General features: G+C 43.7%; 1 protein-coding gene across 9 annotated transcripts in view; it reads left to right on the top strand.

The window, feature by feature from the left end:
• The window catches only part of SLC38A9 (solute carrier family 38 member 9), a 110,578-nt gene extending 83,405 nt beyond the window's left edge, over positions 1-27,173 (top strand). For 5 of the 9 annotated variants that reach the window (XM_053298271.1, XM_053298270.1, XM_053298269.1 and 2 more), the window contains 2 exons: positions 2,333-3,019; positions 5,638-6,891. In XM_053298271.1, the coding sequence (XP_053154246.1) occupies positions 2,333-2,498 (166 nt within the window). In that variant the 3' untranslated portion in view covers positions 2,499-3,019; positions 5,638-6,891. Of the gene's footprint in view, positions 1-2,332; positions 3,020-5,637; positions 6,892-15,548; positions 15,664-22,530; positions 23,607-25,609 lie in introns of those variants that run through there. The other 4 variants (XM_053298268.1, XM_053298272.1, XM_053298267.1 and 1 more) reach the window with 4 other exon arrangements.
• The last annotated feature ends 525 nt before the right edge of the window (positions 27,174-27,698 follow it).

Genomic DNA, 27,698 nt, shown 5'->3' with positions numbered 1-27,698 from the left:
TTAAATTCAGTGTGACTACTTTGGGGAACTGAAGACTACCGTTTTGATCCAAGCTTTTGATTAGGGATGTGCACGAACCGGTTCGCAGGCCATGTTAGAGGTCCGGCAGTCTGATGGACCATCGCCGATGGGGTGTGTGTGTTGCTTTAAGGGCGGGGGGGCTGTACTTACCCCTCCCGCTTCTTTTCCTCCTCCGGCGCTCCGTTTTCAAGTAAAATCTTCAGGGTAGCAGCGGTCCTCCTTGCTTCCCCTGCCCCCTTGTTGTCTGCAAAATGTGGAAGTAACTTCCGTGCATGTGCCCGCCACCATGCACATGATGCACATCACTGTGATGTGCACGGTGTGCACATGGCAGCGGCGCACATGTGCAGGAGTTACTTCCACATTTTGCAGACAACAAGGGGCAAGGGTGGCAGGGAGGACTGTTGCCGCCCCGAAGATTTTATTTGAAAATGGAGTGCCAGAGGGGGAAAAGCAGCGGGAGGGTTAAGTACAACCCCCCCCTTAAAGCACCACCCCCCTGGCATCGGACCGCACCTCCGCGGTCCGTGCACATCCCTATTTTTGATCAATGAGTAGCACCTGACTTTCCTTTTTAGTGGTCATAGCTGTGTGTGTTGTTTTGAAGAGGTTTTTATTGAAATTAATTTTTAACTTGTTCCTCACCTCCCTGGAGTCTTAGGACAAGGGGCAGTATAGAAATGTATTTCTATACTATAAATTTATTTATAGCAAACTTATATTTATACTATCTAGTATGGTATTTCTATACTATAAATTTCCTCGGCATGTCAACCAATGTATGCAAAGTACACTTAACACTGTAAAGTACTATAAATGCTATTTATTACTCTTTTTAAAAATTGAAATGCAATGCATTGCTACACTGAAGAGGAGTATTGAAATTAGGGGTGGAGCACATAAGCATTCATGTCTTCCTAAAATAAAGAGTTTCAAAGACAGGATGATTTCCCCAAAATCTAATTGGGTGGGATCCAAAGAGCTGTTTTAGGCATACCTAAGAGCTTAAGTACGCCCTGTAGTGTTTTTTTACTTTGATCATCAGATTCCTCCCTATGGGAACATAAGGAGCTGCCTTATACCAAGTCAGACAATTATTATTTATTATTTTTTACATTTTATATCCCGCTCTTCCTCCAAGGAGCCCAGAGCGCTGTACTACATACTTAGGTTTCTACTCACAACAACACTGTGAAGGAGGTTAGGCTGAGAGAGAAGTGACTGGCCCAGAGTCACCCAGCAAGTATCATGACTGAATGGGGATTTGAATTCGGGTCTCCCTGGTCCTAGTCCAGCACTCTAACCATGCTGGTTCTCATTGGTACATCTAGCTCAGTATTGTCTACACTGGCTGGCTTCTCCAAGGTTTCAGGCAGGAGTCTTTCCCAGCCCTACCTGGAGATACCAGGAAGTGAGTCCAGGACCTTCTGCATACAAGTAGATGCTCTACCACTGAGCTACAGCTCCATCTCCAAGGGTGATATGCAAGGGTGGTATGTTTTAATTGTGTCTTTAATAGTTTTAACATTTTAAATTTTAATTATTGTGAGGTTTTAATCTTTTTATCTGTTTTTGCTGTTTTGTTGTGAACCGCCCGGAGACTTGTGTTTTGGGCAGTATATAAAAGTGTTGGGGGGGGATCTTCAATTCAGGCTCTGACCACACCAAGGCCTGCTTAGCTTCAGCAAGGTGACTGTATCGTGTGCCCTTAGACCATTGCTGCTCAACTTAGGCCCTCCTGCAGACGTTGGTCACAATTCCCATAATCCCTGGCTATTGGTCACTGTGCCTGAGGATTATGGGAGCTATAGTCCAAAAACAGCCTGGGGGACCTAAGTTGAGCAGACCTGCCTTAGACCATGATCTTGGGACCGTTGGAACACTGCACAGTTTCCCTGGAGGTTTGCTATGTGGCATGGGGAGCTGCCCTTCAAGAAACATAAGTCCACAGAGCAGAGCTAACTGCACAATGCTTTGTCCTAATTCTGATCTTGATCATAGTCTACAAAAGCTTGCAGAGCTTTTCTGAACTGAGTGGACCTTGCATGGGTGGAGCAGCAGTTGAAAGAGGCAGCCCTTGTGAAATATCCCAACGCTAGACAGGAAGCAGTTGATAAAGGGAATGGAAAGGAAAGGTTTAGTGTTCTGGCCATAACAGCAAGTCAATGTTTAGTCAGGCTGCTGAGAGCTGCTGTTCCTTTTGTTGTGAGTTGGTGGTTTGTTTTTTCCTTTGTTTTTCCTGGAATAATATTTCTGAAAAAGATTACAATAAAGCTTTCCGGTTTTTTTCCTCCCCCAACCCCCTTTTCAGATATTCTGGAGCAACTTGTGGACTGGCCTTTGTATTTGTGTATCCATCCCTCATTTATATGATCGCTTCGCATCGGGAAGGACGACTGACATGGTGGGCACGGGTGGTTCACGTTTTGATAATCCTCCTAGGTGTGGCTAATCTGATTGCACAGTTCCTAATGTGAATCAAAATCCTCCTTTTGAGAGAAACTGAGAGGTTCAATAAGTTAACTTTAAGCAGCAGTTCTGTAAAAACTGTAGACTGCCCATCCATGGGTGTGTGCCTTTTCCAAAGAAATAACTGCCCTTGAAAAAGAGAATCTCATCAAGGAATGGGTGATGCATCTTGGATCATGCTACACTGTGGCAGGCTTGCACCATTCTACATCATGAACAGGCCATGTACACTTCTGATGCAGTAATTACGACTTCAAGCAGAAGTGCATTCAGAAGCAATGAAGCTTACATTCCTGCTTGGGCAGACATATATTTTCACATGGAAGAAGGTGTACCTTCTAAGAATTTGTGTACCTTTTTATATAGAAGACCAGTTCTGGATTGCACGACTTCCTTGGAGCATAAGGGACTTCCTTGATCTTAAAATTCTGCACCATCTTTTACACAGTGGTGAGAAATATTATATGTTGAAACAGCTATACAAGTTGTCACAGCCCAGTCTTACAAGCTGTCACAGCCCGGCCATCAGGTTAGTTGTGTTTTGGTTTTTTGGTGTTTTTTTTTAACTGCTCTGGCTGGATCTACCAGCCAGCCTTTTACACCTCCAAACTTACAAAAAGTAGAAGTAAGGCAGTTAGGCGTGTGTGGGAAGTACAGATGGAGACAAGAGTAGAATCAAAGCCCTGGAAAGTTTACTTAAATCCAAAATAGTCTAATTTAAAGCAGTAAGCAGATATCAAGAGCTTAGATATCAAATGAGCAAATGGGAACAAATAAAAGTAGGAAGAAACAAATCCTTCTAGCCTAGCATTAAACTTAGGCCTTAACAAAAACCTCACCAGAACACTTGCTTGCAATCAGGTCTCTCAGTCAGCAGTTCAGCAAGCCTTGCTCTTTCTGTTCTGCAAGAGGCCTTGTTCTCTCTCTCCCATTACTACCTGTTCTCCTGCTTCTGAGAGTGTTCCAGCTCTATAGAGTTCTCAGCTCAACTCTCTTAGTGATTCCTCAACTCTCTCCTCAGCAGCTCTCTTAACAACACTTCTTAACCCAGCTCCTCATTCTCAGCTGCTCTATTTATACTTGTAACTCCACTCACTTCTTTTGACTTTACCAAATCAGAACTAACAAAAACTAGACAATTTTATTCCAACTGCTAGACAGAACAGTTTAACAACAGAAACTTTGAACTTTTGACCTTAGAACTCTAATATACAGAGGTAACTATTAATATACAGAGGCAGTCATTTTATAACATAACATCAGTTTAGACAAAATGGAGGATTAGGCTCATCCTTCACATAAGTAATTTGGAACCTCACAGGTGAAAAGTAGTGTGGCTCATATTACTAAATTTTTTTTAAAGCTGTATCTTTGCTGTGATACTTTTTAGAAAACGTAGCACATAACACAACTTTGTACTGAAAAACAGACTGCTGTGTGCACAATACTTGGGTTACTTTAGTAGGGGCAAGTGATTACAGTATGCCCCAAATGATGTATTTCCTATTAAAATGAGTACCCTAGATCCTCCTATATGCAGTCCAAACAAAAAAATTTTTAGGAGTGTGCTGGCAAAAGGTGTGTGAGAATTTCAATGAACTTTGCATCAGTATAGTGCTTTGAGTATCAGCATACCTGTTTCTAGATTGAAAGTATTTTCATAAGACTCTGACTTCGAAAGGTGTGCATATGTCAGATGCTTGTTGCAACACGATAGCATTCCTACACATCCAGTGCCTGTTCCTGTGGGATTTCTCAACCTGGAAATCCCCCAAAGTTGGGAAACTGTTCTTGTTGCTGCCCTATCATCTATGCACTCTGTTTAAATATAGTTAGAAATCAAGCATAGATGGACTGATCCCAGTGACAGAAACGGCAAACATTTTGGATGGCCAGCCTTAATCCGCTGTCGCTACTGCTGGACATATAGCAGAGGTGATGCATTGCGTGTAATCCCTCTGTTCAAATATCACCTTCCTGCTGACATAATCAGATGGGCTGTATTTGGGAGGTAGTTACTGCAATCTGGGACTTTACCAAGTGGCTTGCTGCTCCTTTGGTCTCCAGGGAGCCCTTAAATTGGTGCTAGAGCTTTTAAGTGCTGAGAGCAAATTGGTGAGTTTGAATGCGCAACCTTGTGTAATCCCTTCCACTAATCCAGGATTGTCATGCAGTGCCAGCAAATGGAGACAAGCTGTCTAGTGCCATTGGCATTTGGCTCCTTGGGTTGGCTTTGGCCGATCTTTATAAATGTAGCATAACATGAAACAAAAATGTGGGAAACTGTAAAGGAGATGGAAGGTGCTATTTTAATGTTTTAAAATGTACTTTTATTTTGTGTGCAAAGATACAAAACACAGCTTAAATTTTTCCATGTAAAATAAAAGAAGCCTAAGTGGTAACATTTCCCTATGTGCATGTATAAGGAAAGGATACTTGACTGGGTCAGTTGTACTTTGCAATTATTGGAACCCATTTTAGGAACATAGGGAGCTGCCATTTGCTGAGTCAGATCATTGGTCCATCTAGCTTTATACTCACTACTCTGACTGGCAGTGGCTCTCCAGGGTTTTGGAGTATTTCCCAGCCTTACCCGTAGATGCCAAAGATTGAACCTGGGACTTTCTGCATGCGAAGCAGCTACTGTACCACTGAACTGCAGCCCCATTTTACGTATGTGCATTTTGAGAAGCTTGATTTCCCAAGCTACAAGAAGTAATAATGAGGCCCTGTCTGTGAGGCCTGCATTGAAGTCTCAACAGTTGGAACAAACCATGATTAAATGCGATAAACTTCTACACAATCCAAGAATGCTCTTGCCACTTCAGTTATTGGCTGCTCTGGGTGACTAGAGAGAGAGAAAACAATGTTGACCTTGAACCTTGCTTGTCTACTTATTGTGATTGTGAAGGAATGCCTGAACCTCCCCTTTTTGTGTTACAGATTTGTGTATTGAATATGTATCTGCTTACTCCCTATGTTCTGTGTTAATTTGTGCAGGGGTCAAAAGTTCACAGCTTCTGTTCTACAGTTTGGTTTGGGAGGGAGAAGAGTTGTACTGGTTAAATTCTGGAGGGAAGAGAGGTTTGGTTTGATATGTTTTAAAATAACAGAGGGAACTTATTTTGTTCTGATTGGCTGGTTTAGAGAAATTTGATGGGAGGAGAAAAGATAAAAGGAGGCTTGCCTACAGCAGAGAGTAAATTGAAAAGTGGGAGAGCTGAAGAGTTGAAGTTAGTTCAAGTGGAGTGCAAGTTCCAGTTGGAGTGGAAGCTTGGAGAGCCAGGAGAGAAGTGCTGAGAAGAGCTGCTGAAATTAGAGCTGAGGAATCACTACAGAAACTGAGTTGAAACTCCCTAGAGCACTGAATCATTCTCAAACCAATTGAAGAATCAATCTGGAATTGAACCACCAGAAATTGATAGCACAAGAACTAAGGCTGAGAAAGCCAGACTTGCTGCAGAAGCCGACTAAAGGTGATTATAGAAAGACTCCTGGTAAGGACTCCGAGAAAGGGCACAGTATTAGGTGCAGGTTAGTTTGGATGCCTTTTCCTCATATTTTATTTGTTCCTTATGCTCATTTGGCTGCTGTTCCTATGTACTAAAATTTCCCAAAGAACTACTGTTTAGAATTGAACTATTTTAAAGTAAAATTTCTCTTTTTGAATTTAACGAACTGTAACCTCTGTCTGTTTTCCCTACTTTGTGCTTAGAAGCCTTTCTGCTCTCCTTAGCTTTGAAGGAAACAGAGGTTTGGAAGGCTGTTTTAGTAGACACAACCAGAAAAAATACAAAAAAGTCTACTTGCAACAGTGGTGAAGCTTAGGTTTACTGGGCTGGGTGAGACTGGGCCATGACAGTGGTGGAACACAGTGGTATTACACGTAACTGGTGTAACAGATGAGGAATTTATTGGATACCTGTGGGATGGAGCAGCAACCCCTACTAGATGCAACTGAACTGACAGTTCTGTATAGAAGAAACAGGAAGAGAGTTGATCACTAGGTTTAGAGAAAATGCAGCAGATGTGAAATACACTTAGAGAGTCTGTGGGAAGTATGCATATGTTAAAACAACACGATGGTCTCTCTAATTTTTTTCATCTGTGTGCAGTATGAATTTTGTTCTGTATCAAGGAAGAGTGTGCACACATGTATTCAGAATGGGGCCTTCCTGATTCAAGCTGAACAGGATCTAAAATTAACTGAGCGGACATTTTAAAAAAAAGTGTGAGCATGCACACACACACACACACACACCTACCTACCTACCTACCTTATAGGGAACACTGCCACACATCTTAACAACCAACTTCACTGTCTCTATCTCTCCATTTCGTTTGTTTTTACAACAGATTATTTGTCTTTTTTTACACAATAAACAAAGGTCCTGAAGGAGATATACAACATTAACTAGTATTTATTGTGCTGTGTGTGGGTCAAATTCCCCTTAATTCCATTGCACTGGTGTTTCATTAAGATGTTGGCTGTTTATGCTGAATGCAGAGTAGTAAGAAAAACTAGCTACCATAATTATAACCCTAGAGCTAGTAGGTCTATGGGCAGGATTGGCTCTTCTGGTACTTTTTTGAGGGAGCATACAGGATTGACTGAAGAAACGGCTATTGGAAGAAAACTGAATGGGAAGTCTATAGGTTCAAATGCAGTTTAGCAACAAACAAGTGTGCCCACTTAAGCACCAGTACATACATACATACATACTCTGTATTTAGCCTGGCTGGAATATTATTTTCCTAGTCCTCCACATAACTCTTTACATAACTGATAAACCTGAAGTAGGGTTGCCATATTCTGGTTTTCCAAATCTAGGTGCCTAATATGCATATTATGCAAATTGGCTTGGAAATAATTTTTGAGCAGAAGAGTGTCTACATGTTTTGCTCCATAACTCCACTTCTACAAGGGCTAGAGCTTATTTTTTATTTATTTTCAAAATGAGAGCTGAAATCCAGGCAAATCTGGGTGGGCTAAGCAATCTGGGTGAGATGCTTAAAATTGGGGTGAAACCCAGAATTTCAGGGAGCATAGCAACTCTAACTTCGAGAGGGAAGGAGAATCCAGAAGAAATGTACAGCACTCCATGTCTGTAGTTCCCTGCTTCTGGAGCTCTCTCCTGTGATGTGTCCTGGAAGGTAGTAGGCAGGAAGAAATGTTATTTTCAAAAGAGAGAGGGAGTAGGATTTTGAGCTAAGCGGAGTGATTTAATAAACCAGGAGTTCTCAAACGTGGCTTGAGGCGTTCTCAAACTTGTTGGACTACAACTCCCAGCAACGCTAGCTGCAATGACCTTGGGGGATGATGGGACTGGAATCCCAACAACATCTGGGGACTTAAGCTTGAGAACTCCTGCAATAAACCATGGAGCATGCTGCTTGTGTCCCTTTGCATTCAAGTTTAACTCCATATTCGTCCTTCCTGCTGCTCTCTTAGCATTCAGCCCACTGTTCCCATGGATTTCCTAAGGGTTGTGGATGTGAACAAACAACACTCTTTAGCAGCTAGACAAGTAGGTCTAGCCCCCTTGTTTGGGGATGGCACTGCATGTCCCTCACCCAGAGACTCATGAAAACCTGGAGCTGGCCCGACTGTGTAACTTTAAAAAGGGGTAGGGGGTTCATCTTTGATTTGCTGTGTGTTAATTCACAGCAACATATGCTGCCATCAACATTCTCTCTCCACTGCATCCAAGCAAATACATTCCACTACCTTCCATGCAATTTCTTGGAATAATTGTTTCTGCTCCAAAGTACTAGGTTGCACCCAGTATTTCCAAATGACAATACCTAAATCTGACCTTTTATACTTTTTGTGACATTCATTCTGACAGTCTTATGTGTTTCTACATGATCCATTTCACAATGCATCAATTTCTTAATTGATTCTTGCCATTTCTTAACACCTTTTTGTTGTTCCTGCTTTCCCAGCTCAAGTGCTCTGTTTCCCCATAGCTGAAAACACCTCTCACATTAGCCAATAGGGATGTGGATGGAACCAGTTTGGAGGCCCTTTATGGGCCTCCAAACCACTTCAGAAGGCGGCTGGTTCGATAGCAGGGCGGTGCTGTTTTAAGAGCGGGGGAGGGTGCACTTACCCCTCCTTTCACTCTTCCCCCGCTGGCTCTCCTTTTTTCTAAAGTTCATCGGGGTGGCAGCATACCTCCCTGTTGCCCCGTTGCCTCCGTTTACCGGATACAACCAGAAATATCCGCGCCTATATGTACCAGGCACAGGAGCACACATGTTGCACCGTACGTGCACCCGTGCCTGGCGCATGCAGGCCCATCTGACCCTCCCCTGCTCTTAAAGCAGCACACGCACCCCGCCACTGAACCACCCCTGCCTTGTTCCGTGCACATCCCTATCTGCTAACCATTGGGACTACATGGCCTAAATCAGGGGACTACATGGCCTTCACCACAGAACACAGCAGCAGACATCCTGACTGCCATTGCACTAGCATAAGACTGCTACACTCGCTAGTTTTGGTAGGTCTGGAGCATGTGTTCTAGTGTTGCACAACAGGAACACAACTTGTAGCACATCTCATTTTAAAGGGAACTTTTGCTCAATAGTGCATTTTCAAAAATCCTCATGTCTTCATAGAACTATGGAATTTTCTTGCAATAACACAACTTTGTTGAATAAGCATAGTATTAGTCCGGCTCTTGGTCACTAGATATATAGCAAGCTCCTCCTTCCTTTTTATAATGTCTAGTAAACCTTTCCCATAGCCCGACATCATCCTGGGGTTATGTAGTCATTCAAATCTAATTTAAAGTAGACAACCAACATTAGTGTAATCGTGATAGGCACAATTAGTATGTGCGTGAAACTGGTGAGCAGGGATAATTTTAAGGACTGGGGAAGATGCTCCCCGCCCCCGGCGTTTACCCTGCTGGTGCTGTTTTCAAAAACAGTCCTGCTGGGGCAGCAGTGTACCTCCTTGCTGCCCCGGTATGTCATGGACCAGAAGTGGTTGCTGTGCGCGAGTAAGTGCAATGTGCACATGCGCAGCAGCAACATGTGTTTCTGAGAACAGCACCAGTGCGGAAAACATGGGGGGAGCACCCTCCCCAGTCCTTAATGTTATCCCCTCCTCCACCTTCAAACCGGCCAAACCACCAGTCTTACGAACCGGTTGGGAGGCCCATGAAGGGTACATCACAATCTGTGGCAGGAATCTGATTCACTTCAGGACACAAACCAGCACTGGTTAACTTAGTGTGGGTTCACACAATCAAGCTGATGTTGGTTACTAACCTTAAACCTATTCTTTGAACGATTGTGTGAACCAGGCCATCAGAATATGGATAGGTTCTATTGGATGTAATATACACACGGACAAATTTGGTGGCACCCTTACAGCTCATTGAAAAAGTGTTTTATTTCTCATGAAAAGCAATTGTCCCATGTATAAAGCAAAGCAAGTGTGAAAAGAGATATTGCTTTTTCTACAAAGATATTCTAAAGTGGCCTGGACACATTTGTTGGTACCCCTAGAAATATCATAAATAATTGGATTAGAGTGATTTTTCAAATTAGTTGTTTTCTTTAATTAGTATCACACATGTCTCCAATTGCGCAATCAGTGATTCAGCCTATTTAAATGGAGAAAAGTAGTCACTCTGCTGTTTGGTATCATCATGTGTCCCACAATGAACATGGACCAGAGAAAGCAAAGGAGAGAGTTGTCTGAGGAGATCGAAAGAAAATTATACACAAGCATGTTAAAGGCAAAGGCTATAAGACCATTTCCAAGCAGTGTGATATTCCTGTGACAACAGTTGCAAATATTATTAAGAAGTTCAAGGTCCATGGAACTGTAGCCAGCCTCCCCGTACGCGGCCTCAAGAGGAAAATCCACCCCACAAGGGGCAGAAGGATAGTGAGAATGGTAGACAAAAATCCAAGAACAACTTCCAGAGAGATACAAGCTGAAGTCCAAGTCCAAGGTCCATCAGTGTCTGATCGCACCATCCATTGCTTTTTGAGTGACAGTGGGCTCAATGGAAGAAGACCCAGGAGAATTCCACTATTGAAAGAAAAACATCAAAAAGCCAGACTGGAATTTGTTAAAATGCATATTGACAAGCCACAATGCTTCTGGGAGAATGTCCTTTGGACAGATGAGACAAAACTGGAGCTTTTTGGCAAGTTACATCGGCTCTATGTCCACAGATGATAAAATGAAGCGTTCAAAGAAAAGAACACCATACCTACTGTGAAACATGGAGGAGGCTCGGTTATGTTTTGTGGCTGCTTTGCTGCATCTGGCACGGGGTGCCTTGAGTCTGTGCAGGGAACAATGAAATCTCAAGATTATCAAGACATTCTGGAGTGAAACGTACTGCCCAGTGTCAGAAAGCTCTGTCTTAGTCGCAGGTCATGGATCCTCCAACAGGATAATGACCCAAAACAAATAGTTAAAAGCACCCAAGAATGGCTAAGAACAAAACAATGGACTATTCTGAAGTGGCTTTCTATGAGCCCTGATTTGAATCCTATCAAACATCGATGGAAAGACCTGAAACATGCAGTCTGGAGAAGGCACCCTTCAAACCTGACACAGCTGGAGCAGTTTGCTCAGGAAGAGTGGGCCAAACTACCTGTTGACAGATGCAGAAGTCTCATTGAGAGCTATGGGAATTGCTTGTTTGCAGTAATTGCCTCTAAAAGTTGTGCAACAAAATATTAGGTTAAGGATCCCATCATTTTTGTCCATGCCATTTTCATTTGTGTTATTATTTGAATTATTCTGTTGCATCAAAATTCTAAAGCAAAGACTGATTTTTGTTAAATGTGGAATAAACATTGATGGGTGCCAATTACTTTTGTCAGTTTCAAATTATTTCAGAGACTATTGTGGGTTCTTCTTTTTTCGTGGACGAGTACCAACACATTTGTCCACTTGTGTATGGTGTGGGAGGCAGAAGTAACATGCAAGGAGTTTTTTAATAGCAACTTCATGATTAAGGTGATGTTCAGTTTGGCCTGAAGTTTCTACCTTTTAAAATTCTGGGTTCTCATAGAAATAACCACAGCTGTCTCTTGTTTCTACTCAGATTCCAAGAACCAAATGTTCAGCTAGGAGCCAAGGATGGTGCTGGGAGCTATAAGATTTACTAAATCACACAGTTCTTCACATGGTGGCATATTTTATAGTCCGTGCAGGTGATATACAAATTGTTAGTATGCCCATTCTAAGCACACTTGCTTGGAAGAATGTCCTGTTAATTTAAGTGGATCTTTCTTCCAAGTTGGTGTGCTTTGCGATTGCAGCCTTTGGCATCAGGCAAAGTAATAGGATGTTTGTGTGAATTTTGTTAAGTTCTTTTAAAATCAGATGAATTTAAGAAAATTATTTATTTATTATTATTATTATTATTATTATTATTATTTACTCAATTTCTATACTGCCCTTCCAAAAATGGCTCAGGGCGGTTTACACAGAGAAATAATAAATAAATAAGATGGCTCCCTAACCCCAGAGGGCTAACAGTCTGAAATGGAGAAATAAGGAATATATTCAGCATTTAAAATAAAAATTGCATTTAGATGTTAAAGCAATCAGAGAGAGGATATGAATTAGAAGATGGTCTACTCTGAATTCAATCTATCAAAGTAGTTTAAATTGCTTGTAGTATGGGGGGGAAGCAGGGCCTTTTCTGTTGTAGCCTCTCATACTGTAGAATGAGCTTCCCAAGGAGGTATTTGAATGCATATCACATTTAATTTTGGAGGGAAAGTACAAAGCACATCTTTCTAGACTGTTTTTTAAGCGATTGGGCTGTTTTGGGTTTTATATGTGTATGTTGTTTTCATGTTTATTATATTACATCTATCTATCTATAATTACACATACATATTCTGGATTTACAAGCTATATAAAGTATGGAGAAAAAGGAATTGAGGTATAGATGGGGCTGGGGGGAGTTTCTCTTTTAATAACAGAGAAAGGCTGCACCAAAGAATATTGATAATTTTTTTCACCAAGAAAACAGGTCTGGTTACACACTAAAAATAAAAAAATGCAAATTCTTCTATGTACAAATCTGCATATTTTGCATACATGCTCTTGAACTGCATGCTTCATTTCGAATCCACTATTTGATTTTTTTGTATAATATTGTCATTTTGATTCCCCCCCAAAGAGAAATGTGGTAGAGGGGGGGCCTGTTAAAGACTGCAAATATGAGGGATATTTGGTTGCAGTACTATTCTGGATTCATTACCCAACCTATATGTATATACATACCACTTGCACAGAAATCTGGGGAGGTGGGAGCATAGAAAACTTTTGCTCATCCCTTCGAAGCTGCGGATACCTTGGCTTACCCAATGGCCACAATCATATTTTGATTGTAAACCACCTAGGGACCTAAGTTTTGGGTGGTATATACATATTTTAAATAAATAAATAAATAAAATATGATGATATGTTACCTTTTAGTAAATGTTCATTTGTATTTGTTGATGGCTTGTATTCATATAGTGATTTTTGTGAGAGCAATTCTAACAGAAAGGCAAAACAAGTTCTGCTGAGTGTGCACTGTGCACACATACAGAGGTCTGGATCAGGGTGTTATAGCAGACGTTCTAGATTTCAGGGAATCATTTAAGTGTACTTAAGGTGAACAGATGGTGGGAAGTGCTCCTCACCCTTGCCTAGTCCTGGAACATAAGCACATCTCTGATACTACTTGAACTTCCAAGCTCTCTGGACTCCAGCATCTTAGCAACCCTGTAGAAGGAAGCAGGAAAGGCAGCTGACAAGATGACTAATGGTTCCTGATCAGAGTTTCTTGGCTGTGTTTCATCTTGATGGTTCATCATTCCAGACAGCACATTTGCTTTCGTTCCTGAAACTTGACTGGACTGTCCCTAGTTTTCCAGAACTTTTTCTTGATTCAGCTATGCCAGCCATGTTCCAGGTTGCTCTTTAACATTTATTTCCTAAAGTTTTTAAACCAACACACACACACACACGTATAAAAAAGCAGAATTCATACATGGAAAAAGAGAGTGACTATACATGGTGTTGCTGAATATTCCATCATACACAAATGCTTGTTAACTAAGACAGGTTACTTAGCCTTTATAAAAACAAACAGAACAAGAATTGACCTGGACAAGATGTGATATTTTAACTTTAAGTCATTGTTTTGCGTAATTAAGAAAATTATGGTGATTGGCTGCTTGGCAAGCTGATGTCCGGCTTCTTGCCTTGTCAGAAATATTTAAGTGCTGGTAATTCAACCGAAAATGTCACAGTGAAGCATTTATTTATATCTCTATGTTTTTTCATGTTCTCTGGCTGTGCAAAGAAAAAAGAGAACACAATGGCCTAATGCAGTAAAATAAGAATTTGGAACAGTTTGCACAGTTCATTCAAGAAAAGTCTTGAGTTGTCTTGCTGTAACAGAGGTTTAGGTAACCCTTGCTGATTTGATTTTATTAATGCTTCAGGCCCTGAATGGATATGCAAAACGTATCCCCATTATTTTTGTGGAGTTTCCTCCTTTGCTTTCCCACACTCTGATAGTCACAGAAAATCCATGCATCTGGTGTTTTCCCTCAGCAACATGCTGCACAGAATACCATGTAACTTGGGGCTTTTTGAGCAGGTGGGAGCACATGATTGGCTCTTTAAAATCACATGATCCCCACAAACTGGAGGCTATCCAGTGATCCAGTTATAGGGGAGGCAGAGTGGGCCTGGACTCCTTACCTTTTGTGATAGTCTCCTTCGTTTTATAATGTTACACAGGGAGGGCATAATTTGTCAAGAACTGGGGGTGGGGTTTGTAGATCTTTCTCACCCCCCCTTCTTCATATAACCCCAACACTGAAGCTGCCCAGCAGTTTTGATGGGTAAATGGAATTTTAATGAGAACCAACATCTTACAGTACATTGCTTTACAATAAGGAAACTTACAGAGGAAAAATACATAGTATATTCAGCCATATCAAACAGCATAGTATATGGATAAAGAATTAAAGTTACATCCAATTCACTGGAACATCCAGTCATGGCGCACGTACACACACACACACACACACACACACACACACACTTGACACAGAAACATAATGGACCTTACTTTCTAATAACATATACACAATAAACAATATAACAAATTATTATTCATATAGTACACCATAACTGTCCACCTTAAGTGGCGCAACGGGAAAATGCTTGACTAGCAAGCAGAAGGTTGCCGGTTCAAATCCCCACTGGTACTATATTGGGCAGCAGTGATATAGGAAGATGCTGAAAGGCATCATCTCATACTGCACAGGAGGAGGCAATGGTAAATTTCTCCTGTATTGTACCAAATAAAACCACAAGCCTCTGTGGATGCCAGAAGTCGAAATCGACTTGATGGCACACTTTACCTTACACCATGATTAACAGTCATATACCTATGTCTAGATTCATAGATCTACATTTAATATGTTTGGGGGGGAAGGAAAGGAAATTTTGCCTAAAAGAAACACGTGAAGTGAAAGCTAGCAAGGAGCTCAAAAAGTTTCAAGTTCTGATGGGGAAGGGAATAAATGCTTGATCCACACATAACTTTATCACCTGGAAGCCTCCCTGGAATGGGGCAACCAGCTTAGTTAACTTCAGTTCATGCAGATGAGAGGGGCTTTAGCACGTGATAGTGAAGTGAGTAAAGAAATTGATAGGGCTAGGCTACAAGACCATTTGTGCTAAGCTGAGTAAGCTAAGTAGCTGAGTAGGTCAGAATATATAAGACAAATTCTCTTTTATGCCATGTGAATACAGTTAAGCTTTCTCCACAGACGCCCAATACAATTAATCCACATATTGCTAATGTTTTCCATTTACAATAACCTTAAAATGGGGTTAATCAGCTTTGGTTTCAAAATAGTACCCTTTAAAAATTCTAGACCAGGCAAGCACACAGTGAAACATTTTCGTGAGCTTTTGATGGCAGCCAGTTTTGTGTCATTAGAAGATGAATACATTGCAAAGTCAATTTACAATAATTAAATATCTTTGTTGCTACCAGGAGTCATACAAACAAAAGGCATCCGTACATAGAAACGTTGGTGCCCAGCTGTCCAGGAAGTTATTTGAAGAAGAAAAAATTATTCCATTAATTTACGGCTTGAAAATATATTCATGTGAGTAAGATAATTGGCTTCAGGCTCCTTCTCCAGACAGACTGCTCATCTAAATGCATTTACATGTATTTTGTAGAGAGAAGGTGTAGTGGTTAGAGCAGGGGTTCTCAAACTTGCACCTCCAGATGTTGTTGGATTCCAACCCCCCATTGCATCCCCAGCTACAATGGCCAAGGCCATTGTGGATGGGGTTACAGTTGTAGCCAGACAAAATTTGAGGACCAAAATTTGAAAACTCCTGGGTTATAGTATTGGACTAGGTTGAGAGCCAAATCCCTTTTCAGCCATGAATCTTACTAAATGGCTGTGATGAAATGGTGGGGGGTTACTCTATGCTTTCCTGGGATCTACCCTCAGTAGAGAGATTGCTCTGATCCCAATCTAGGAGCAAGCTGCTCCTTCAAGATAGGCTACCACCAGCTGAAGACTGATCTAAAGCCACTGACCAGATTTGGACATGACTTCAACAACCTAGAACTGTCTGTCTATCTTATGATGTTGCAGGTGCTGCAGCATCCATCACCTGGGAGTCCCTGCTCCTGCTGGCAGCAATAGGCCTGGTGTGTCCTTGACGAGTGGCAAGACACCTGCTCCCAAGCAGAGGAAGTTGCCTGCACAGTGGGTGCAGTTGTTGGCCAAGCGGTCTGGTCACCCAGAACCTCCTCTCATCACCCAGGGCCATTGGGGAGATGATGGCTTTTGACAACCAGCCATTCCAGGTGGTGGAGAACACCAGCTGCTCCATTTGCTTGCCCCTGACTACAACATCCCCTCATGCACCACCTTAGGTAGTGCCCTCCCTGTACCAGGTGTGCAGGGAGATCATGTCAGGGCTGCTGCGCACAGCAGCACCTGACACCAGTGTGCACCATTGCGGATCTGTGGAGCAGTCCCAGTGGGAGGTGGGGGCAGAAGAACAAAGGGACATATGCTGCTGGTGATGTGGCTAGCTCCTCTCATGCAGCAAAGCATGAGTAGGCTGTGCTGCATGTGGAGGTGTTGGACGCTGACTATACGACAGATGTTGTCAGCTGCCGTGGATCATCAGGTGTGGGGTGGGATGTCTGTCTGGGCAGCCAAATCTTTGCCCAGGGTTCATGGTTACTGACAGTGCTGCCAACATAAGACAGCCGAGCAGGGTCAGTTTGTGTCAAACCATTGTGTGGCATACATTCTGAACCTGGTCATGTTGGAGATGCTTGGCCATTCTAGGGCTGCAGCCAGGTGAGACATCCTACTGTAGGTGCTGGGCACCATCCTGCTGCTGCCACAGCTGCTTTTGTGGAGAGCTGTCACAATATAGCAGTTTTCTTCCACCAGAGCGAAAAGGGTAGGCGGATGCTCAAAGACAGGCAGCTTGAGCTCCACCGACCTAAACACCTGATCCACCCAATGGAACTCCACCTTTCTATTGCTCCAGCACCTGCAGGAGCAAGAGTGGCCCATCCATGCCCTGACAAGGAGGTGTGGCTTGTAAGTATACATCCTATCCAGCCAGTACTGGGTGCTCCTTTCCAAGTTTTATCTTGGTACTCAAGCCATTCTTTGTTGCCACAAACAGCTTGTGTGCTGATACAGCAACACTGAGCCAGGTTTTGCCTGCTGCTCTTCTCCTCGAGAAGACAGTGGGTGAGCTCCAGGCCATGCTGACCACTGGCAAAGTAATTGTTTTGTCAGGTCGACTGAGGTCTAGAGTGGTGGATTGGCTCAGCACACTCTTGGGTGCATCGGCAGCACGTATCTTGTCCTGCCTATGTGATGTAAGGACAAAAGGCCACCCCCCTGACCAGCTGCTCAGGTGGAGAAATTCCTGGTTGCAGAGGATAGGAAGCTGGGACACAACCCTGCTAACTTGGCAAAGAGGCACCTTTTAATGTGGTGATTCTCTTTATTTAGCAGGGGGAGAGTAATTGGCCCTATCCACCCCAGCACAGTACCTCCAGTGACTGTTGCTGGTGTCTGTCTTATGTTTCTTTTTAGATTGTGAGCCCTTTGGGGAAGGGATCCATCTTATTTATATATTATTTCTCTGTGTACACCACCCTGAGCCATTTTTGGAAGGGCGGTGTAGAAATTGAATTAATAACAACCAGGAGGAGGGTTCTGGATCACCTGTGCTAGTGCGCAGTCCACCCCTACCAGCAGCATCACCACCACTTCCCGGTCCAGTAGCGTGGTGTCCCTGGCAGGGCCAAGTGAGCCAGTGGTTCCACCTTGGCATTCCACCTAGTGGTTCATGGAGGGATGTCTTGGCAACTTGCCACGTGTATGGGAGGTGCCCACCAAGCCCTGCAGCAGTGTTGAGCAGTGTGTGCTGCAGTAGCTCAGCTCTATGTGTACTTGTGTAATATTTCTTGATTATTGCTGTGGTGAGCTCCATGTCTGGCCTTGAGACTAACTTGTGTTTCACTCGCTGCCCTGGTCTGCTCTACAGTACGCATTGCAAGATTTATTCAGTTAAAACGTGATGAAGAAAGTTTTTCTAGTTAAGCTTATGGCTATGCTTGCTGGCTGCTGTGGCAACTGTGGCAGTGCTGGATTAAGGAGTCATAATTGTGTGAGAGAGAGCATGCCAGTGATGATGTTGCAGCACAGGCACTGTGACTGCCCGTGGATTCGGGGTCAGTGATTCTTTTCGGGCCATTTTCGGGAATAGATCTGCTCTCCTCCATGTTAAAGGGGCTATGGAAGCCCTCAGTTTTAAAGGGATTGTGCCATGATTCGGAAGCCAAATCATGTTTCAGTACATTCCCACTTGCTGCCCTCATGGCACCCCAGTCAACTGCTGCCTGGGGCAACCACCTCACTTTACCTCATGAAAGGGCTGCCCCTTCTCCCAATTCCTTCCCTTCCCCTTTCTCTTTCTTTCTGTTAACATTGCACCCTTCCTTCCTTCCTTCCTTCCTTCCTTCCTTCCTTCCTCATAGAAAAGGAAAGAAGGGGATCAGGAGAAGTGGTGTGCTGCTATATGCCCACCTGCCTCTGCAGGCTGTCCATGAGGAGGATGCTGGAATGGCTGCTGTGTTGCCCTGAGAACTGGCCCGTCATCTGATGCCTGGATTGGCCCGCATCACCCTGCTTCATAGTGGGGCCGGCCCTGAATCCATCTGATCCCTGCAGAGAAAAAAGTCTTATGCAAAAGATTCCCTCGCTTGCCAACTGGCAAATTTTCAAGAAGCCTCCTTTTCATTTGGGATTTAATGGTAGTTGTTTTGCCACAAACTGATTTTTGTTTGTTTGCTTGTTTGTTTACAATAAGCTTCAATACTAGACAATTTAAAGCTTGTGGAAATGTAAATAAATTAGCAAAAGCAAATGAATGGCAGCTGCTTTAAAATGGGGAAAGTGACAAGTCAATCACTGATTCTAGAAGCTGGCCTGATTACAAACAGGATCTTGTTTTCCTTTTCCTTTTCTTCTTTCTCTCTTTCATCTCTTTTTCTCAGCAGCATCAGTATTAATAGACCATTATGTCAGAGAATGTTGCCAGTTTCTCTTCTATGAGTTGTAGGCATACAAAAAGGACAGAGAGAGAGAGAGAGAATGGTTTGATTGCAATCTACTAGATGTGTTTTGTTTAACTGAAGAGACATCATTTCTGAAGTCAGAACAAACTACTGCAAGCTTTGGAAACAATATTAGGAGGCCAAGGACCATGTGGACGTTGGACTGTTTCTGACTCCAAGACTCCCAGATGTGGAGCCTGTGAGGTAGATGAATGGGGATGTGTTGCTGAACATTTATCTCCTCACACAAAGGTCCCAAGGCAACAAAAGCACTTGGGAGCATTATGAGGATTTGGAAAGATTGCTGGAATACTTGGACTGTATTGGGGTGAGGAGGGAATAGTTTGACAGTGACATACACAGTCCGGCACCAGTTTCAGGAAACATTTTTGGCTTCACAGGGTGTCAACCCCACTGAGCCAAGATCCCTCCTGCATCCATGACTGCTGCTGCTGTAGCCAGACAGTATAGAAACGTGTCAGCATTCAAATGGCTCAGCTACAGTCTTTGTTGTTTCTACTGTTGCAAAGCTAAGCATACTCACTAGGAAGTAAAAGCTGCACAATATACCACTGTGAAGATGCTACAGAAAACAGCATCGCCATAAGAAGAGCTGAGCCCTGCTAGATCAGGCCCAAGGCTCACCTAGTCCAGCATCCTGTTTCACACACTGGCCCACCAGATGCCTCTGAGAAGCCCACAGGCAAGAGGGGAGGGCATGCCCTCTCTACTGCTCAGGGGCACACCAAGGTAATTTGGGTACCTGGATCGCCCAGCCGTGAGGGCCCCCACCCATGTGAGCCCCCCCAATATCCTTTGGGGGCCCACCCTGCCAAAGCTCCACTTTTAAAAATAGACTTAGCATGGCCAAGGGGTGGCTGCGGGGGGGGCAGCACTTTCCCCTTCTCCCCCCCTCCCCCAGCGGCAGTGGGGTGGAAGCAGGAGAGATGCTGGCCCCATCTGTTTGGGCCAGCGTCTTTAAGCAACTGCAAGGTGTGCCTGTGCAGTTTAGAGATCGTCGCAAGCCTGTAACATCACGAGTTAGCGAAGATCACAACTGCGTAGCGGCGCCTTGTAGTTGCTTAAAGACGCTGGTCCAAACGGATGGGGTCAGCGTCTCTCCTGCTCACACCCCACTGCCACCAGGGGGGGGGAGAAGGACTGCTCTGCTCCCCGCCTCCCCCAGCCACCCCTCAGCACTGGCAAACAGAAGCAGCTGGGGGAGAGTGCCGCCAGTGCATACTGATAGCTGGGGGAGGGGGCAGTGAGTATGACAATAGCAGCAAACGGAGGAGGAGTAGGAATAGAATTTTTTTTTTTTTTTGAAGCAGAGCTTTGGTGGGGTCAGTGCAGGGTGGCTCAGCTGCCAGAGGCTCCTGGCCCCAGCCATTTGTAGGCTCCCCTGGACCTTGGAGGACTGGACAGGGTTCCCAAGGTCCAGGGGTTAGTGCACCTCTGCTTCTGCTCTTGCTCCCATGTAACAAAAGCCCCAGCTGTTGTAGTCTTGCCTCATAAGGAAGGTGCTCAAGGCCCCTGATCATCTTGGTTGCCCTTTTCTGCACCTTTTCCAGTTCATTTTGAGATACAGTGACCAGAACTGTACCTAGTACTGCAAAAATGTGACCACACCATAGATCTGTATAAAGATACAGTAGTAGCAGTTTTGTTCTCAATTGCCTTCCTAATGATCCCTAGCATGGAATTTTCCTTTTTCACAGCTGCCACACACTGAGTCAACACTTGAAGTGAGCTGTGAACCACAGTCCCAAGATCTCTCTCCTGGTCAATCACTGACAGCTTAGAATCCATCAGTGTATATGTGAAATTTGAGAAGTTTTGCTCTAAGGTGCATCATTTTGCACTTACTTACCTTGAATCACATTTACTATTTTGCTGCTGACTCACCCAGTTTGGAAAGATCGTTTTGGCGCTCCTCACAATCTGTTTTGGATTTCACTACCCTACCCCCTGCATCTGACATCAGACGCAAGGGGTGTGGTTTTGCTCGCAAATGAGGCCATACCCTCTGTTTGTGAGCAAAATCTGGCCAGTGCTGTGTTTGCAGCATAGCCAGAAGCGGCTCTCCCTGCCTTTAAAGACAGGGAGAGCCGTTCCCAGCCACAAATGTTGCACTGGCTGAATTTCACTCACAAACGGGCATGTGGCCCCATTTGCAAGCAAAACCACACCCCCTGCATCTGATGTCAGATGCTGAAATCTGACATCAGATGCAGGGGTGTGGCTAGGGGGCTGGCAGGATGAACTGGGGCCGCTGCTGGCCTCCCTATGCATAGTATTAGGTGCAAGTTAGTCTGGATGTGTTTTTCTCATATTTTATTTGTTCCTGGTGCTCATATGGTTGGTGTTTTGTACTAAATTTTCCAAAAGAGAAACAGTTTTACATTGAACTATTTTAAAGAAAATTGTCTATTTTTTTTAGTTTAACAAACTTTAGCCTCTGTCTGTTTCCCCCATCCTATGGTTAGAAGCCTTTCCACTCTACCTAACTTGAATGAAACAGAGGCTTCAGTAGACTCAGACAGATAAAATATTAAAGTCTTCTTGGTGGCAGTGGTAAAGCTTAAAACCACCTCAGTGTTTTGATCAGGAGGACGATAGCTAGCAAGTCCCTACTAATACATTTCCCTACAGGCCTTGTATTGTTGCCCACAATGTTTCTGTGGAAGATTCTGGTCTTCCTAAGTTTTCTGTTTTGTTAGATTCTATCCTTTCTTTAACATACAGCCCTCAACATCTTGGGTCCTGAGATTTAAGAGAGCACCTTCTCTGTCATTTCATTTATCATATTTTTATACCACCTGATATGTAAATCTCTAGGGGCACCTTCTCTGTCACAAACCCTGTCACCTATTAAGATCATCTGCAGAGGTCTGGTTATGGTTGCCACTGGCTTGTGTGGTGGCGACTCGGGACCAGGCCTTCTCTGTGGGTGCCCCAGGGCTTTGGAATATGCTCCCTGTCAAAATCCAAGCATCTCCTTCTCTGTTTGCTTTTAGGAAGACCCTCAAGACACACCTATTTTCTCAGGTTTTTAACTAAAATTAATTTTAAACTGTTTGTTTTTATCTTATGAGATTGTTTTAACTTCTTATACCACAAAAATGTGTTTACTCTGTTTTATATTTGTTGTTTTAAATTGTGTGCACCATCTAGAGATGCACACACATCAGGTGGTATATATATATATATGATAGATTAGATAGATACAGTGCTACTCCACCGCCAATCCATCTATCCCTGTTCTTTTTATAGAGTTTATAATGAGGAATAACAGTGTCCCCCTGTTTCTCACCATTCCATCACGTTTCCATTGTGCCCATTATATCTATGTTTTCATTAGCAACCAAGCACCCCAGCTCACCCATCTTAGCTCAGAGGCTTTTGGCACTGGCGTATATCTGGCGTATACTGACTGCTATCCTCCCTGGATCCGGTCGGCCCTCCAAACTGGATGGAAGAGCAAGGAGGAAACTGGTAAGAGAGGTTACCAAGAGGCCAATGGCCACTCTGAAGGAGTTAAAGGACTTCATCGCAAAGAGTGGTTGTTCTGTGCATGTGACAACAATTTCACGAGCGCTCCACAGATGTGGCTTGTTCGGGAGGGTCGCAAGGAGAAAGCCACTTCTCAAGAAAGGCCACATTAAAGCTCATTTGAGCTTTGCCAGAAGGCACCTTGAAGATTCTGATGCCAAATGGAAAAAGGTCTTATGGTCAGATGAGACCAAGATTGAACTATTTGGCCTCAACACCAAACAGTACACCTGGCGTAAATCCAACGCAGCTCACCATCCACAACACACCATACCTACAGTGAAGCATGGAGGTGGCAGCATCCTGTTGTGGGGGTGTTTCTCTGCCTCAGGGACTGGGGCTCTCGTTAGGGTAGAAGGAAAAATGGATGGGGCAAAATACCGTCAGATTCTGGAAGAAAACCTGCTACCTTCTGCCAGACAGTTGAGGAAGGGCAGAAGATTCACCTTTCAACATGACAACGATCCGAAGCACACAGCAAAATTGACCACACAGTGGCTGAAGGATAAAAAAGTGAACGTCCTCATGTGGCCCAGTCAGAGCCCAGACCTAAATCCCATAGAAAATCTGTGGGGAGATTTGAAGATAGCAGTCCACCAACACCTACCATCCAATGTGACCAAACTTGAACAGTTCTGTATGGAGGAGTGGGCAAATATTGCTCCGTCTAGATGTGCAAGGTTGATAGAGAAGTATCCCAACAGACTCAAGGCTGTTATTAAAGCAAAAGGTGGTTCAACAAAATATTGACATTGGGGGGGTGATCCTTTTTCAATCTCAGTAATTCTTGTTTTTTATTTCTGACACTTTTTCTGGACTGTAATTGTGATGTTTTTCAGTTGGATGTTATAGGTTGCATTGGATAAGTACAGCTGGTGAAGGGAATTTTCTTTGTGTTTTCATTTCAGGATGTAAGGGAACCAGAATTTAAGGTCTATCAAAGGGGGTGATTCTTTTCAATACCCACTGTACATGCCTACATGCTGAGCCCCTTATCCAGTGTTGGTGTGTCCTGTCTCCCTTATTGCCACTTGACCTCTTTAACCAGCAATCATATCCTTCTATCTGCTCTTTTCCTGGCTCTACTCTGACCCTTTCTGCATTATCTGAAATCTGAGAGCCAGTGTGGTGTATTGGTTAGAGTGCTGGACTAGGACCGGGGAAACCCAAGTTCAAATCCCCATTCAGCCATGAGACTTGCTGGGTGACTCGGCCAGTCACTTCTCTCTCAGCCTAACCTACTTCACAGGGTTGTTGTGAGGAGAAACTCAAGTATGTAGTACACTGCTCTGGGCTCCTTGGAAGAAGAGTGGGATATAAAATGTAAAAAAAACACCCTCAAACCATTTACACCATTGCACCTTAATGGATTATGTTTGCTGAAATGGGTACTGCCCAGCTCCTGTCAGCTATCCTCCAGGTGTCATTTTTAAAACTGCTCTGCAACCTTTTTGATTTTAAAATGGTCATTCAATCAATCAATCCATCAGTCAATCACTCTCTCACACACACGTGTCACACCCATCTCTCTCTCTCTCTCTCTCTCTCACACACACACACACACACCCCACATCCTCACCAGCAGTTGCTAAAATATAAAATATGGCATGGTGGCATGGAGAAGGATTATAGCTCAATGGCAGAGCATGTACCTTGCATACAAAGGTCAAAGGTTCAATTAGAGGTGCCGCTAGGTAATTTTGGAACCAGGACCTAATGAGCTTATGGGGTCTCCCTGCATACTAAGCATTTTCTCAATTTCACCACAAACCCACATGTCTGGGCCAGGGTGCACTTGGCGGGGGGGGGGGGGGAAGCCTACACAATCCCGAAGGATCCATACTTCTTGATCACTCGCCACAAACCCACAGATCTGGGTCAGAGTCTATTTGTGCTATTATGCAAGCTCCGATGTGGGGCTGACAGAGGTGGGCAGTGTCAGGCAGCTGCTAAGGCCCCAACTCCTTAGAAGGTCCTATTGGCACTAACCTCTGAGCAGCAGCTGCTGCTGCAGTTGCCAGAGTTGAAGACTGGAGCTCCTGGGTGTTTGGGCCCCTCTCCTTTATGCCAGATCACTACAGCACCCCGGGGGAGACGGCAGGAAAGCAAGCAAGCGAGTGGAGGTAAGGCTGTTCTTTGCCAGGGTCACTAGCCTGCCTCCTTGCTCAGAGGCATGTGAGGGGCAGACCTCCCCCTGAAAACCTGGAACTGGCCCTGAAAATATAAGCGAGGATAATTTCCGGATTAATATCATGTGTAGAAAGCTCTTGGTAGCAGCTTTGATTGACTGATTGATTAAGTGCCGTCAAGTCGGTGTCAACTCTTAGCAACCACATAAATTCTCTCCAGGATGATCTGTCTTCAACTTGGCTTTTTAGGTCACTCAGTGGTGCATTCATTGCTGTTGTAATCAAGCCCATCCACCTTGCTTCTGGTTGTCCTCTTCTTCTCTTTCCTTCAACTTTTCCCAGCATTATGGACTTCTCAAGGGAGTTGGGTCTTTGTGTAATGTGTCCGAAGTATGATAGTTTGAGGAGGAGCTTTTGCTCCATGTGAACTGGACAGAACTTGACAGTTATCTTTCCTGGGGCCCAATTTTTCCCCCCACAAAACCTCCTGGCTGCTTGCATATTTTCAAATTGCTGCTCTTTGCATCCTAGAGAAATCTGTTCTTTTCATAATGAAAACTGTGATGCTCAGGCAGTCGCCTTCTTAGCAGACACACAGAATACGAATACGACAAATATTTATATACTGCTTTTCAACAAAAGTTCCCAAAGTGGTTTACATCAATATAAATGAATGAATAAATAAAATGGCCAAGATCCATGAAGTACACAGTACATTCCTCTCTCTTGCTACTTCTCCCTTTCCTGTGTGCACTTCAGATCTCCTCTTTCCCGCTTCCAGACACAAACATCATCAAATAAAATTGCAGAAGATGCGTCGTCCGGAGTCTAATGACCAGTACATCCAGGTGAAACTGAAGCTCTGGCCCAGGGATATTAGCCAGGCAATCGTTGAAGGCAGTAGAAGACTCTTGCCGTCTGGCAAAGAGAGCATGGAAAGGCAAGGACTTGGCTGCTGAAAGGTGACATGTAATCTATGGGAGCAACTCCAGCAATGACTGTTTCATGGTGAATTTGAATTAGTTGAGTGAAGGTGTTAAGAACGTGGGGCTAAGGCAAATAATTCAATGAGCTAGTGTTAGGGTTGCCACCTTTCTCCTTTTCTGGCAGGGTTCCTGTGCTATATGATAGGCAGGAATTCAACAAATATAGTTTCCCCCCAGCATGGAGAAGCAGTAATGGGGAAAGCGTCAATTGTTAAACATCCTAACGGCATGCTGATATTCACGGCACAGGAACTCTGCCAGTCAAAGACGGCAGCCCTAGGTGTTATTCATTTCCCAAACTAGTTTCTCACAAAGATGAATGAATACTAAATGGGTTTTTCCCCATTTGCTATGCCAGTGGTAGATCTTATTCCTCCAGAAAATGCAACTGATTAGGCAAGAATTTCCAACACAAGCAGTTTGTTGAAGAATATTCTGCTATGTTGCCTTATGCTACAGAGACAGGATATTCTAAAACAAACAATATGAGTTGTCATGTTCTGGGGGGGAAACTATTTAAAGGATTGGCTCATGAATGCAAGGAATACCTAGGGAAACTTATAGTAATCTTCTATCATTATGACTCATATATCTGTTAACAAGTCTACCCATCTGCCTCTTCATTCATTCATTCATTCATTCAGCTAGCATGCTTTGTGTGGATGGTGCTCTACACAGATTCCTGTCCATGGAGTTTACAGTCTGAAAATAGGCACAGTGGAGAGAACAGAGGAGAAGGAGGGAAGTGGAAGCAGTCATACGTTGGGGAGGAAGAATATGCAATTATTTAATGTACACATGCTTTGGCTTAGTTAAAATATAGATAGGCTGCCTCAGCAACCTTTCTTCTGAAATCCCTCAACATATGCCTTGGGATGGATTGTCATGACCACAGCTGGTGATTAAGCAACACTGGAACTTCAGACAGGCCAGCCAGATTTTCAGATATGAATGTGAAATATTTCTTTCCTTTCCTGTCACTCTGGCTTGATTCTTAGCTGAGGCTAACTGTATCCCTGAACTTGGTTATCCCCACCTCAGGTGAGCAAAGGCGCCTCTGTCATGTGACAAACTGAGGCAATATAACCTCAGGTGGCGAGTGCAGGCATCCTGCCTCATACAGGTGTCTCCCCACCTGCCTGCTGCTGGTCTACTGCTTCCCCTCTTCCTCGCTCTGTCTCTCCCATCTTTGGCCATGTGGCAGGCGATGATGGGAATTGTAGTCCAATCACATCTGGGGACCCAAGCTTGAGAACCCCTGAAAACCTCTATCACACTGAGGATGTGCCAAGACAATAAAATAAAATCCATGAAGTAATTCCAAGGAAAATGTAACTGGGTGAATGTTTATGTCATTCAGCATCCAGCACTGATTGTGGAAGATCCTGATGCCCCAGAGGCAGTGAGATTGTGGGATTCACAAGCTCAGTGTGTGATTATGCAAGCCAGTTCCCACAGTAACTACATTTGACAGAGAATGAATTTGCCCTTTTATTATTTAAATGTGTCAGGATGTGATCTTTAGAGTACAGCTCAGAAACCACAATGGTTACAGCGGAGGAGTGTGAGAATAATATTATGACGTCTGTTTTTAACTGTTGTGGCTTTCCTATTTCCCCCCACTCTGTGACTGTCAATTATTATCTTGATACTGTAACCAAATTCAGTGAGTCCTGGGAGTTATGTCTATATATGAGGAGTTTGAGTTTGGTCCAATGGGTTTTTATTAGTGCTTTAAAAAAATATTGTGGACTAATGAGTTCCCTTGGTACAACTGGGAATGGAAAAACTGCTTGTACATTTATGGCACATACAAAACATTGCTGACCTTTGTGAGCACAGAGGAATGGTGTTGTTATGAA

Source organism: Hemicordylus capensis, chromosome 2 (genome assembly GCF_027244095.1).
Source record: "Hemicordylus capensis ecotype Gifberg chromosome 2, rHemCap1.1.pri, whole genome shotgun sequence".
NCBI classification, from domain to species: domain Eukaryota; kingdom Metazoa; phylum Chordata; class Lepidosauria; order Squamata; family Cordylidae; genus Hemicordylus; species Hemicordylus capensis.
Note: the sequence above shows the minus strand (reverse complement) of the source record. Positions and strands in the feature narration are given on the sequence as shown.